We start from the raw sequence: 15,652 nt of genomic DNA on the forward strand, positions 1-15,652 counted from the left end.
TGGCTTCTCTCACTTAGTGGAGTGTCTTCGAGGCTCCTCCACGCGGGAACACGTGTCAGAACTGCGTTCCTTTAGGAGGCCAAATAACACTCCATCACGTGGAGAGGCCGTATTTTACTTATCTAGTCATCAAGTTGATGGGTCAGATTTATTTTTTTGATGTAAGGTGTCTGGCGTTTTCAATAATCCTAAGACAGAATAAATTCCCCCACCCCAGCTTTTTTTCTTTTTTAAGTTGAAGTCTAGCTGATTTACAATGCTGTGTCAATCTCTGCTGCACAGCAACGTGACTCAGTTATCCAACCCCACTTTATTTTTATTTATTTATTTTTTTGCGGTACACGGGCCTCTCACTGCTGTGGCCTCTCCCGTTGCGGAGCACAGGCTCCGGACGCGCAGGCTCAGCGGCCATGGCTCACGGGCCCAGCCGCTTCGCGGCATGTGGGATCTTCCCGGACCGGGGTACGAACCCGCGTCCCCTGCATCGGCAGGCGGACTCTCAACCACTGCGCCACCAGGGAAGCCCTCCAACCCCACTTTAAATTCGCTTCCTCGGTGAGGAAAGGCCCAAGGCAGGTCACGGTGCCCGGCTCACCTTCTCCTGGGCTGACTGCGTCACGCTGGACACTTGTCCCATGGCCAGCTCCAGGGGCTGCTGCAGCGGGTCCTCCTGGAAGCAGAGGAGTGGCGGGCCCTGGAATGGAAAAGCACAGTGAGGAGATGGGCGCAGTGCCAGGCAGGGTGGCTACTTTCTAAAGGCAATGACGTACTTGCCGCAAAGCTCGGCAGACCTCAGAACATGTGGTCTGACTTCCTTTGGTTCAATCCATGCCTCTAAGTAGCAGCAATGGGCCAAAATCAGTAAGGAGCGCAGGGACGAACCCAAAGATGTTGCAATAAAGTCGGCAAAGGATATTTTGAGAGTTCGTGTTTACGGTGTAAGGGGAGAAGCCCAGGCTCCTGGGGTGGACGGTGGGTCTGGAGTACAAACACAGCACCTGGCCAGGCACAGCAGGTTCAAGGGCTGTGCTGCCCTTCTTCTGGGAAAGCGCTCTCTCCGGTTTCAGAGAATCACCTCTCCCTGTTCCACGTGGGTGCTGGCACTCTACTGTGGGCGGCCCCCTCCTCTCCCACTGCCCAAACGGCGCGTGAGGGGGAACCCGGGGGCGGGCAGCGCAGTGGGAGGCTGTGGCTGCTTCTCCCTGGGATTTGGGGTTCCTTGGCTGGAAATGAACTGGGGCCGGTGGCCATGCCCAAGGACCGGGTTCCTCCAGAGCTGCCAGGCTCCTGCCCTCCAGGATCTCCTGGTTCAACCCCGCCCTCGGCTCTGTGCATCCCCGTAAGCTTCCAGAAAAGTCCTCTGTGGCTTGTCGCCCTATGTCCATTTTGGTTCTTGCAATTAAAATCTCCAAGTGCAAGACGTGCGAGTAATGAATATGACCACAAGGCGACAAGATTGATGTTTTATAAAAGAACAAATCAGGCTTGGATTGCCAAGCAAGTCTTGGTCTTTTAAAACTAAGTTCTCTTGAGAAGCTGAACACTTATGCCTACAATACGACCCCGGAACGAAACTCTTCTTAAACTCTTTTCCTGACATGTTCCAGAAAGTACATCATCGTCAAGTGAGCTCCGATCGACTGGCTAAAAAAGAGATTCAGACCCACAACTTCCCTCCGTATCTCATCGATTTCTGAGACTCTCAGCTGTGACGTGCTGGTTCCAACTACAAGGCCAGATCAAGGGTAGGGAATTAAAATGGTACAAAAAGGCACCAAAGCTCTGCTGGCAAGTGCAGTGCAGAGGAACAAGAATGAAGTCATCACGGGGCTGTGTCTTAAGAATTCCCAGTGATCCAGGGTAAACCTACAGGGCACAGAACATTGTCACTAACATGCTTCTAACCTCACCCTGTCTTAGCAACATTGATCTCACCCCCTAAAAATCATCAGGGAAGAATTAAATATATTAAATCTTCTCAAGCGTGATGAAGTCGTGCTTTGGGGGCTGCTCTGCTGACATTCTCCACGGCTGGAGCTTGTTTTGGTGTGACCTGCTGACCAGGGGCTTGGGGATTCCATCGCCCTGTGTGCCAAGCTGCGTGGCTGAAAGCGCAGCGCCCAGCACAGAGCCTGGCACCAGGCAGCGCCCAGCACAGACCCCTTGCGGGAGTCGCTACAGCCGCCGGGACTGCGTGTGAGACAACGCACCTTCTGCACCAGCCTGAAGACACCGCGTTGCCTTAAGCAGCCCCGATGCCACCTCCTGCCCCTGCCCGTCAGGAGATGCCATCTATGCCCTCTTAGGTATGACAGCTTCTGAATGAAAACCCTGGAAATATTTTGCTAGGGAAGTTAATGTCAAGGGGCAGTCTCACAAAGGAAATACATTATGAAATTAAAATAAGGACCCAGAGGTTCCCCTTCCCTTTCTGCTTGATCCTTGAGTTTCAGGAAGCCCGGCGTGCATGCGGCATAACCACAAACTCCCACATCTCTGCACCCCGTCCTTGGGAAGGCAGCCCCGTTCCGGACTCAACCCCACTCAGACTAGAGCAAGATTTTACATCCACAGGAAAAGCAACAGGCAGGAATTGCCAGGAAAACACTGAGAAAGCAAAAACAAGAGACTAGCTCTCCCTGACGTTAAGACGCCCTCTAGAACCTCTGTGATTCAAAGCGTGAACACACAGACGACTAGTAGGGCTGGAACAGGATGTCCAGAATAGACCCCAACACGTGTGGACACGGTATGTGACAAAGGTGGCATCCCAAATCACTGGCGAAAGATGGATTTTTGAAAAATCTGGGTACGGGAGGAAACCCAGATAGAAGGCAAACCTCACTCCACTACAAGTAAAGAACACGACCACGCGAAGGGGTGGGGAACAGATCTAACCTGAGAAACTGAAGAAAACAGTATCCTGGCTGCACGTAAATGCTAGAATCTAGTCAGTAAATGTGTTTCTCATGGGGGTACGGGTCAGCAATTCAGAAAGTAAGTTACGTGTAAACTAGAATTGGCCAAATAAGTATGCTACAGAGAGTAAGTCCCAGATACCTCACTTCTGGAGGAAGAAGTTCGAGATACGGAAAGGGGAAGATGAAAATGAACTCTGTGCCGTTGACCTGGAATCCAGGATATAGGTATAGTCGTGGTTCTGAAGATGCAGACAGAGAGCTGTGTGCACATGAATGTGTTAGCGTCCACATATACATTTCCTAGGTCTGTCCACTAAGAGGGTCTAGAAGCAATGAGACCCCAGCGGTAATGAGCACACCTGATGCCCAGATCTTGTTTTCTAAACACTTCTCCAGGAAAAGGAATCAGAGCTGCTTAGAAAAGTGGCTGAATCCAGGGCCAGAGAAGAGGAAAATACAAGACGAGCTCAGAGCAGACACCTTGTGGAACCGTCAAGAAATGAGATGCTAAGAAAAGAAAAAAGCTATGTGTGTGTGTATATATATATATATAGATGGAAGAACACAAAAGAGCTTCTAATGGCCAAAACAAGGACAGTTTAAGCAACAAAATAAATAGTGATGGTACTGAATTATAATCCATGGAATAAAATAAATACCCGTGAGTCCATGCTGATGTAAATAATCAATTACATATATAGATGGAGGAGAAGTGGCAGCTCTTTCCTGCAGTAGGATTCCAATGAATAAATGCAGAAGGAGAGAGGGAAACAGAAAATCATCATTAGGCAAACTCCACGGAAGCCAAGGGCTGCAGACTAGATACACAGATGGATGCCAACCTCAGTGAGTGAAAGTATGAGGGGTGACAGGATTTGTACAACCTCAAAGTATCTCCCCAAGTTATGTGGTAACTATAGCACGAAAGGATAAGAGGAGACCTAAGATGTAAGAAGAGAAACAGGCGGAAATCACCTTAACCAAGGAATGAAGGCCACTGCTTCTCCCCAGTGGTACGCCACACTGACATCACGCACCCCGTGACGCAGCACGCTGAAAGGGGCGCATCGCTTCCGTGGTTTGTATAACTGCAGTCCACTTGTGTGAAAACACCAAACTGAGGGATATTTGGCAAGATAACAATCAAGAGTCCTCAGAGTTGTCAAGGTCACAAAGAAACAAGGGAACACTGGGAAACTGTTACAGCCTGCAGGAGACAAACGCAAAGCAGCAACTCAATCCATGTAGGACCTGAACGGGACCCTGGAACAATAAAAGAATACTGGCGGAAAGCCGGTGAAATTCAGGCGGTTGCAAAGTCACCACGGCCTCTGCTGTTGCAGGCTTGCCCCGCATTCCAATTATAACTACCGTACCCCTCCCTCCCCGCCACCCACCCCCCCTGCCCCGCCGCCCCCAGCCTGAGTGAGCCAGAGTCCCCTAATCTGCCACTGCTTGAACCCTGTCCTGTCTGGGTGGGAACAGATGCCTGAGGGCAACCTACACGTAGAGGCGGGGCCAAATCCAAAGCTGAGCCCCGGGAGCTGTGCAAACAAAGAACAGAAGGGAATCTCTGTGCAGCCTCAGGAGCAGCGGATTAAATCCCCACAAGCGACTTGAGGTACCTCCATCTGTGGAATACCTGAACAGACAACAAATCAACCCAAATTGAGGCAGTGGACTTTGCGAGCAACTGTGGACTTGGGGTTTGCTGTCTGCGACCGACTTGTTTCTGACTTTTATGTTTATCTTAGTATAGTTTTTAGCTCTTGTTATCATTGGCAGATTTGTTTATTGGTTTCGTTACTGTCTTCTTTTTTTTTAATTACTTTATAATTTTTTTATTTTAATAATTTTTAAATTTTAGTTATTTTATTTTATTATTATTTTTCTTTCTTTTTTTCTCTCTTTTCTTCTGAGCCATGTGGCTGACAGGGTCTGGTGCTCCGGTCTCGTGTCAGGCCTGAGACTCTGAGGTGGGAAAGCCGAGTTCAGGACATTGGACCACCAGAGACCTCCCGGCCCCATGTAATATCAGTCGGCAAGAGCTCTCCCAGAGATCTCCGTCTCAACGTTAAGACCCAGCTCTACCCAACGGCCAGCAAGCTCCAGTGCTGGACACCTCACACCAAACAACCAGCAACACAGGAACACAACTGCACCCATTAGCAGAGAGGCTGCCTAAAATCATAAGTTAACAGACACCCCGAAACACACCACCAGAGGCAGTCCTGCCCACCAGAGAGACAAGATCCAGCCTCATCCACCAGAACACAGGCACCAGTCCCCTCCACCAGGAAGCCTACATGACCCACTGAACCAACCTTACCTACTGGGGCAGACACCAAATACAACGGGAACTACAAACCTGCAGCCTGAGAAAAGGAGACCCCAAACACAGTAAATTAAGCAAAATAAGAAGACAGAGAAACACACAGCAGATGAAGGAGCAAGGTAAAAACCCACGAGACCAAACAAATGAAGAGGAAATAGGCAGTCTACCTGAAAAAGAATTCAGAGTAATGACAGTAAAGATAATCCAAAATCTTGGAAACAGATTGGAGAAAATACAAGAAACGTTTAACAAGGACCTCGAAGAACTAAGAAGCTAACAAATAATGATGAACAGCACAATAAATGAAATTAAAAATTCTCTGGAAGGAATCAATAGCAGAACAACTGATGCAGAAGAATGGATAAGTGACCTGGAAGATAAAACAGTGGAAATAACTACCCCAGAGCAGAATAAAGAAAAAAGAATGAAAAGAATTGAGGACAGTCTCAGAGACCTCTGGGACAATATTAATCACACCAACATTTGAATTACAGGTGTCCCAGAAGAAGACAAGAAAAAGAAATGTCTGAGAAAATATTTGAAGAGATTATAGTTGAAAACTTCCTTAACATGGGAAAGGAAATAGTCAATCCAGTCCAGGAAGCACAGGGAGTACGATACAGGATAAATCCAACGAGAAACACACCAAGACACATACTAATGAAACTATCAAAAATTAAATACAAAGAAAAAATATTAAAAGCAGCAGGGGAAAAGCAACAAATAACATACAAGGGAATCCCCATAAGGTTAACAGCTGATCTTTCAGCAGAAACTCTGCAAGCCAGAAGGGAGTGGCAGGACATATTTAAAGTGATGAAAGGGAAAAACCTACAACCAAGATTTCTCTACGCAGCAAGAATCTCTTTCAGATTCGACAGAGAAATTTAAATCTTTACAGACAAGCAAAAGTTAAGAGAATTCAGCACCAACAACAAATGCTAAAGGAACTTCTCTAGGCAGGAAACACAGGAGAAGGAAAAGATCTACAATAACAAACCCAGAACAATTGAGAAAATGGCAATAGGGACATACATATCAATAACTACCTTAAATGTAAATGGATTAAATGCTCCAACCAAAAGACACAGACTGGCTGAATGGATACAAAAACAAGACCCGTATATATGCTGTCTACAAGAGACCCTCTTCAGACCTAGGGACACATACAGACTGAAAATGAGGGGATGGAAAAAGATATTCCATGCAAATGGAAATCAAAAGAAAGCTGGAGTAGCAATTCTCATATCAGACAAAATAGACTTTAAAATAAAGACTATTACAAGAGACAAAGAAGGACACTACATAATGATCAAGGGATCAATCCAAGAAGAAGATATAGCAATTGTAAATATTTATGCACCCAACATAGGAGCACCTCAATACATAAGGCAAATGCTAACAGCCATAAAAGCGGAAATCGACAGTAACACAACAATTGTAGGGGACTTTAACACCTCACTTTCACCAATGGACAGATCATCCAAACAGAAAATAAATAAGGAAATTCAAGCTTTAAATGACCCATTAGACAAGATGGACTTAATTGATATTTATAGGACATTCCATCCAAAAAACAACAGAATACACATTTTCTTCTCAAGTGCCCATGGAACATTCTCCAGGATAGATCATACCTTGGGTCACAAACGAAGCCTTGGTAAATTTAAGAAAATTGAAATTGTATCAAGTATCTTTTCTGATCACAAAGCTATGAGACTAGATATCAATTACAGGGGAAAAAAGTGTAAAAAATACAAACACGTGGAGGATAAACAATATGTTACTAAATAACCAAGAGATCACTGAAGAAACCAAAGAGGAAATCAAAAAATACCTAGAAACAAGTGACAATGAAAACACGACAACCCAAAACCTATGGGATGCAGCAAAAGCAGTTCTAAGAGGGGAGTTTATAGCAATACAATCCTACCTCAAGAAGCAAGAAACATCTCAAATAAACAACCTAACCTTACACCTAAAGCAATTAGAGAAAGAAGAACAAAAAAACCCCAAAGTTAGCAGAAGGAAAGAAATCATAAAGATCAGATCAGAAATAAATGAAAAAGAGATGAAGGAAACAATAGCAAAGATCAATAAAACTAAAAGCTGGTTCTTTGAGAAGATAAACAAAATTGATAAACCACTAGCCAGACTCAACAAGAAAAAAAGGGAGAAGACTCAAGTCAACAGAATTAGACAAGAAAAAGGAGAAGCAACAACTGACACTGCAGAAATACAAAGGATCATGAGGGATTACTAGAAGCAACTATATGCCAATAAAATGGACAACCTGGAAGAAATGGACAAATTGTTAGAAAAGCACAACCTTCTAAGACTGAACCAGGAGGAAACAGAAAATATAAACAGACTAATCACAAGCACTGAAATTGAGACTGTGATTAAAAATCTTCCAACAAACAAAAGCCCAGGACCAGATGGCTTCACAGGTGAATTCTATCAAACCTTTAGAGAAGAGCTAACACCTATCCTTCTCAAACTCTTCCAAAATATAACAGAGGGAGGAACATTCCCAAACTCATTCTACAAGGCCACCATCACCCTGATACCAAAACCAGACAAAGATGTCACAAAGAAAGAAAACTACAGGCCAATATCACTGATGAACGTAGATGCAAAAATCCTCAACAAAATACTAGCAAACAGAATCCAACAGCACATTAAAAGGATCATACATTATGATCAAGTGGGGGTTATTCCAGGAATGCAAGGATTCTTCAATATATGCAAATCAATCAATGTGATAAACCATATGAACAAACTGAAGGATAAAAACCATATGATAATCTTAATAGATGCAGAAAAAGCTTTTGACAAAATTCAACACCCATTTATGATAAAAACTCTCCAGAGAGTAGGCATAGAGGGAACTTACCTCAACATAATATAGGCCATATATGACAAACCCACAGCCAACATCATTCTCAATGGTAAAAAACAGAAACCATTTCCCCTAAAATCAGGAACAAGACAAGGATGCCCACTCTCACCACTATTATTCAACACAGTTTGGAAGTTTTAGCCACAGCAATCAGAGAAGAAAGAGAAATAAAAGGAATCCAAATCAGAAAAGAAGAAGTAAAGCTGTCACTGTTTGCAGATGACATGATACTATACATAGAGAATCCTAAAGATGCTACCAGAAAACTACTAGTGCTAATCAAAGAATTTGGTAAAGTAGCAGGATACAAAATTAATGCACAGAAATCTCTTGCATTCTTATACGCTAATAATGAAAAATCTCAAAGAGAAATTAAGGAAACACTCCCATTTACCATTGCAACAAAAAGAATAAAATACCTAGGAATAAACCTACCTAAGGAGACAAAAGACCTGTACGCAGAAAACTATAAGACACTGATGAAAGAAAATAAAAATGATACAAACAGATGGAGAGATATACCATGTCCTTGGATTGGAAGAATCAACATTGTGAAAATGACTATACTACCCAAAGCAATCTTTGGGTAGTATCAATGCAATCCCTATCAAACTACCAATGGCATTTTTCACAGAACTAGAGCAAAAAATGTCACAATCTGTATGGAAACATAAAAGACCCCGAATAGCCAAAGCAATCTTGAGAAAAAAAAACGGAGCTGGAGGAATCAGGCTCCCTGACTTCAGACCATACTACAAAGCTACAGTAATCAAGACAGTATGGTACTAGCACAAAAACAGAAATATAGATCAATGGAACAGGATAGAAAGCCCAGAGATAAACCCATGCACATACGGTCACCTTTTTTTTTTTTTTTTTTGCGATACGCGGGCCTCTCATTGTTGTGGCCTCTCCCGTTGTGGAGCACAGGCTCCGGACGCGCAGGCTCAGCGGCCATGGCTCACGGGTCCAGCCTCTCCACGGCATGTGGGATCTTCCCGGACCAGGGCACAAACCCATGCCCCCTGCATTGGCAGGTGGACTCTCAACCACTGCGCCACCAGGGAAGCCCTATGGTCACCTTATTTTTGATAAAGGAGGCAAGAATATACAATGGAGAAAAGACAGCCTCATCAATAAGTGGTGCTGGGAAAACTGGACAGCTACATGTAAAAGAATGAAATTAGAACACTGCCTAACACCATACACATAAACTCAAAATGGACTAAAGACCTAAATGTAAGGCCAGACACTATGCAACTCTTAGAGGAAAACATAGGAAGAACAATCTTTGACATAAATCACAGCAAGCTCCTTTTTGACCCACCTCCTAGAGAAATGGAAATAAAAACAAAAATAAACAAATGGGACCTAATGAAACTTAAAAGCTTTTGCACAGAAAAGGAAACCATAAACAAGATGAAAAGACAACCCTCAGAATGGGAGAAAATATTTCCAACCAAACAACTGACAAAGGATTAATCTCCAAAATTTACAAGCAGCTCATGCAGCTCAATATCAAGAAAACAGACAACCCAATCCAAAAATGGGCAGAAGACCTGAACAGACCTTTCTCCAAAGAAGATATACAGACTGCCAACAAACACATGAAACATCACTAATCATTAGAGAAATGCAAATCAAAACTACAATGAGATATCATCCCACACCTGTCAGAATGGCCATCATCAAAAAATCTACAAATAAATGCTGGAGAGGGTGTGGAGAAAGGGGAACCCTCTTGCACTGTTGGTGGGAATGTAAATTGATACAGCCACTATGGAGAACAGTATGAAGGTCCTTAAAAAACTAAAAATAGAATTACCATATGACCCAGCAATCCCACTACTCGGCCTACACCCAGAGAAAACCATAATTCAAAAAGAGTCATGTACCACAATGTTCATTGCAGCACTATTTACAATGGCCAGGACATGGAAGCAACCTAAGTATCCGTTGACAGACAAATGGAGAAAGAAGATGTGGCACATATATGCAATGGACTATTACTCAGCCATAAAAAGAAAGGAAACTGAGTTATTTGTGGTGAGGTGGATGGACCTAGAGTCTGTCATACAGAGTGAAGTAAGTCAAAAAGAGAGAAATAAATACTGCATGCTAACACATATATATGGAATCTAAAAAAAAAAAAAAATGGTTCTGATGAACCTAGGGGCAGGACAGGAATAAAGACACAGAAGTAGAGAATGGACTTGAGGACACGCGGAGGGGGAAGGGTAAGCTGGGACGAAGTGAGAGAGAGGCATGGACATATATACACTACCAAATGTAAAATAGCTATTGGGAAGCAGCTGCATAGCACAGGGAGATCAGCTCGGTGCTTTGTGACCACCTAGAGGGGTGGGATAGAGAGGGTGGGAGGGAGACGCAAGAGGGAGGGGATAGGGGGATATATGTGTACATATAGCTGATTCACTTTGTTATACAGCAGAAACTAACACAACATTGTAAAGCAATTATATTCCAACAAAGATGTTAAAAAAGAACAAAAAAGTAGGGTCTTCAGTTTAGTTAAAAACTTCTGTTAATTTCTTGTACTGTTACAATGTTAATATCATTTCATTATAAAATATAGTAACATTGTGCCAATATTAATTTCTTATAGGCTACAATGATAATATGATTGTACTATGAAACATAGTAACATTATACCAATGTTAATTTCTCATATTTTTACAGTGTTAGTATCATTATACTATATTATAGTGACATCGTACCAATGTTAATTTCTTGGTTCTGCTCTTGTGCTATGGTTATGTAAGGCTGGCTGAGGAAAGTATGGAAACTGAATTATTTTTGAAACTTCTCTCTAAATCTAAAAGCAGTAAAAAATTTAAAGCTTTTTTTTTTTAAGGAAGATGTTACAAGAAAGCAGCCCATCTTTGTTGACTCTATTGACTAAAGGCCTCGCACAGATCTCATCGCATCTGGAGTGGATGCTGCTTTCCAGACTGAACCCAAACTTATCCTCTTCCACGGATGAAGCACAGAGAGGTCAGGGCTTGCCCAAGGTCACACAGCCCCAGAGCTGCCTTCCAGCCTAAGCAGTGGCCACACAGCTCTTCCGAGTGGCTCAAGAGGTCCCTTCCCTCCTCAGCAACCCACGAGGGGCTGACAGGAGTGGATGCTGCGTTTTAGTTGACACTAACACTACACCCACTCTTCCTTCCCCTGAATTCCCGTCTTGCTGAGAGAATGGGTGAATGCAAAGAACAACCTGAACTGGCATCTACTCCTCGTTTCTATTGACAGTTTGCAAAGTCATCAGTGAGCCTCCTTTAATGTTGATTCTTTAGAAGTGAAAAACAAAGCACATTAAACAGCTTGTTTGGCCCAGGCCTGGCCAGCTCCCAAGCAGGGGAGGCCTATGTCCAGACGGGGTGATGCGCATCTCCACCGTTTGTCCCCCTCCAGCGACAAGTTTCTAACAGGGCCTGTTATTCATGCTCCAATCGCCACCTGGCCCAAGCCAGCCGTGCGCTGGGCACCGGGCGCGCTGTGCCTGGACGGACAGGGCTCTGGCCTCCCTCACAATCCCGGGAGCTGATGAGGGCACCAGTGACCACAGGGTCCTGCTGGGGAGAGGGTGGGGCAGCAGAAGGTCAGCGACCCCTGTGCTGAGACCTGAAATACTGACGGGAGTTCAATAAGGAGGAAGGTTAAATAATGTTGGAGACACAAGAAATGCCTTGTGGGAAGATCCCACACAGGAGAGAACACTGAATGTTTGAGCAATGGAAAGGAGACCGGTTTGGGGGTCAGGCAGAGAGTGCCTTCCCATTCTTACCAGCTGACTTAGACTGTGGCCACCGTGGGTGGTCAAGGAGCTTGAATTTTTGGGAGCAGCGCACGAAGGAAGCTCATTATAGAATAAGGAAACTCCCAAGTCTTGTCACTTTGTTTACTTTTCAAGTTGCCACACCTCCTATACGAGTCAGAGCTATTAATAACATGTTCGAAGTTCACAGGACATTTTTTTTGTTTCTTCCCACAAAGACCACAAATTGTCCTACAGTCTCGGTCATTTGCATTTAGAACATTCCTCTGAAAAAAATCCTGGGGCAAAAGACTAAAGAGACAAACAGCTCTGTTAACCCTCCCCACCCGGGGCCTGGGCCTGCTGGACAAGTCTAGAACGTGGCCCTCACTCTCAGAATGCTGTTCCCCGCACGTGGTCCCAACAGCAGCAGCCTTGGGAGGAAGGTGCTGCCCAGCCCACCGGGAGGGGGCAGGGGACCACGGGCACACTGGCTTCCATAGCTGGTGACCTGCTGTGGAAACGGCAACACTTGGAGCCACCAGGTGTGGACCACTGCTGGGGTGACTGTCGCCCCAAGCCACTTTGTAAATGTTCATGTAAATGCAGGGAAACCAAAGAGAAAACCTCAGCTGTTGCCTTTAAATAACACAGCATTAGTTCCCAGTCTGGTGACTGAGCCAGTTCCGGGAACTTTCTGTTCTCTGGGACCGAACCGCCATCAGATCAGCTGGAATTAGGTGTTTGCGATGGCAGAGTGGAGAGACGTGGGGTGAGGGGGACCTGACTGACTGACTGGTGGCTGGCTTACGGACACTGTGTGTACCCAGCAGCTTCTCACTAGTGAGGGGCTAGCTCGGGGAACTTGTGAACAATATAGGAAGCTCCCTGCGCCCCCAACAACTTCCTGAGTCTGAAGCGGGGGAGGGAGCAGGCATGTGTATTTTTTCAAAGCTCTCTAGGCAATTCGCCAGTGTTCCCCAAACACCTGGCATCAGCCCGACCAGCTGGCAGAGCAGCCATGGTTTCCTCACCTGTCTCTCCAATTCACCATTCTAATTACTCAGAGTGAGGGTTACAATCCCAGGGGCCCTCTGACACAGGGAACCTGCAGTGCCACAGTCCCTGGTCATCCGGGGCCAAAGGAGACTCCACAAGCTACTGACCCACCCTCAGCTCCTAGGAGATAGGAGCCCCTTTGTTAGGGATGATGCATTAAACAATCGCACCCTTTTATCCTTTCTTGCTGGACCGCAACTAAAGGAAACATTTGGGTCTCAAAGTCAAGTTTGCTGCCCACAGGGGACCGTGACTGCAGATGTGGATGGACCAGGAAGACCCCCCAGCCCAGGGTCTAGGTCAACCCTGGCAAGTCTCTCTAGCCCGTGGGCCTCAGTCTCGCCTTTCGGAGAAGCAAGAGGTGCTGCGAGAAGGGTTTAGGGTTCCTTGCAGTCCTAAAACACAAGCTGGAGTAAAACAGAATGGGAGGAGTCGCTCCATTCAGGAGAGAATCCCACCTCGCACGGAAGACGCTGGAGATGCCTGAGTTACCGCCAATCCCCCAGCGATAGGCAGAGAAGTGGTCTCCTCCCGGGCCAGGGCAGACAGATAACAGGACAGGGTGGGGGCAGAAGGGGGACGCTAAGCTGTGGCTCGCTGGGCTGAGTGCGGGCTTGGAGGGTCAACCCTAATCGGGGATTAGTGGAAATCGTGTTGGAGGCAGGGCAGAGGGAGACTCCACAGGGCTGGCTGCCAGGTCAGGACAGCCGCTAACGGAACACCAGGGCCTGCTCACCCACGCTGTCGTGAGTGTCGCGGTCGGGATGGCCCAGGACAGGGGAGAGGTATGCCAAGGCCAGGGCAGGAGTTACCCAGATCCTATCAGCCTGCAGAACGTTCCATCTGAATTCAAATCGAGCAACATTTCCAGGCACCAGGGAGAGCAAAGTGACGCCAGCAATTCCCTCCCCCCATCACACACACGCACACACACGCACACACGCACGCACGCACACGCGCACACACACACACACACACACGCACACACACACGCACCTGACACCACAGTCAGACCCAGTCTACTGTCAGAGGAGACTCAGGGCTGCCTTGAGCTTAAACCCAGTACATTATTGCCCCTTTTGGGCAGGAGCTCTGGAAAAACTGGTGTCTAAGACTCTGCAGTGCATGGCGAATAGCAGAGAATGGAGAAGGTGCAAAGGAGCCAGATCTCTCCCCGCCCCCTGAGCCAAGGGCCCTCTCTCCTCCCACACGGATTCAAGTGAGTAGGGAGACAGGTTTGCCTCCGAAACCTTCAGGTATTTGCTTCAGTTCTCAGCCTTACCCGACCGGCTGCAGACAAATTCCAGAGCAGGGATATCCTCCTTTCTCTCTGAGGGCTCCAGGCAAGAGGGTAATCTGGAAGCATTATATCGAAGGCAATCATAGTTTCTAAGCCAATCAGGAAATGTCAGGGAACGCGGCAGAATGGTTTAAGCAGGACTGTCCCAGACTTACAGGAGGGAGGCTCGTGCCTCTGCCTGACCCTCTCAGGAGTCCCAGGGGGACGACCAGGACCCTACAGGTCATTCGCCCCACACCAACACGCATGTTACAGCTCACGAAAGGCTGAGAAGCAGAATCAGTGGCCCACGTCATGCGCCGTCTCATCCAGCTGGGACAAGACTTTCACCCGCTCACAACTCCAGCCTGCAGTGTACTCAGCCCCGGAACGCAGGCCCCGGACACCAGGTCAACCAGGGATCAATGACAGCAGCTTCGTGGGGAAACAAAGCTGTGTTTGCTCACATAGGTGAGGTCACGTGGCTTTAGGGGCTCCCACAAGAGGTGGGGTGGCCCCCCTGAAGAGCTGTCCGGTTCTGGCGGCCGCGGCACGGACTCCAGGCACCGAGGCAGACGGCAGTCAAATGACCTTGAAGGCTTTTTTCATCCAAAGGTTACGGTTATTTTTCTTTTTTCCCCAGGGTTCAGAACACGGTCTTTTGTTGGATTTATGCTCATTCACACTCAAAGCTATTTTGTTTTTTAAATCCGTGGCTATGTGAGTCAGTCAAGGCCATGCGCAAAGACCACACAGAGGGCCCACCGTGGAATATTTTGAAGGTTGATGGTCCAGACACACAGCATTCACTATTTCCAAAGCGAAGCGCCACAGGCTTCTCCACTGAGTTCCCAAGCAGGTGGCGGAATGCGGTACACCTGGGAGCCATCAGGACAGGCGAAGACTGGGAGGTACCCCAAACCCCCCAGGCCCCCATTCCTCCTATGGAACACCAAGAAATAGCAGACGCCAGGAGCTTGTCATTAAACCAAGATGTCTTAGAAGCAAAAATAAGTCACCCAGTCATTAACCAGACAAGAAACATAACCACAGGAGCATGAGGTAGCAGAGCTCCGTCATAAGCCCCTGAGCTTTGAGGTAGGAGATAGGTGGGTTCAAATCCCAGCTCTGCCACCCACAGGCTGTGTGACCTTGGGCGGATTACTTAACCTTTCCAGGCCTCAGTTTCCCCACCTGTGAAATGTTGACAATGCCTCTGTCGCAGGAGTTGCGAGGATTCAGAGATGACAGACGTACCTGAAGCCCCCAGTACATGTCTGGCGAGCGGCTAGCCCTCAACGGTCACTAATTTTAAATGCCAAGGAATGCAAACCTTCTGGAAATAACACGCTGGGCGAAATTCAGCTCTGTACGTGGA

The 15,652-nt window shown here is 46.5% G+C and overlaps 1 protein-coding gene across 4 annotated transcripts in view; it reads right to left on the reverse strand.

Moving 5' to 3' along the window:
- The window catches only part of C2CD2 (C2 calcium dependent domain containing 2), a 59,616-nt gene that overhangs the window by 42,930 nt on the left and 1,034 nt on the right, over nt 1-15,652 (reverse strand). For all 4 annotated transcript variants that reach the window (XM_060150963.1, XM_060150964.1, XM_060150966.1 and 1 more), the window contains exon 2: nt 596-694. In XM_060150963.1, the coding sequence (XP_060006946.1) occupies nt 596-694 (99 nt within the window). The remainder of the gene's footprint in view (nt 1-595; nt 695-15,652) is intronic.

This window comes from Lagenorhynchus albirostris, chromosome 5 (assembly GCF_949774975.1).
Source record: "Lagenorhynchus albirostris chromosome 5, mLagAlb1.1, whole genome shotgun sequence".
NCBI lineage: Eukaryota > Metazoa > Chordata > Mammalia > Artiodactyla > Delphinidae > Lagenorhynchus > Lagenorhynchus albirostris.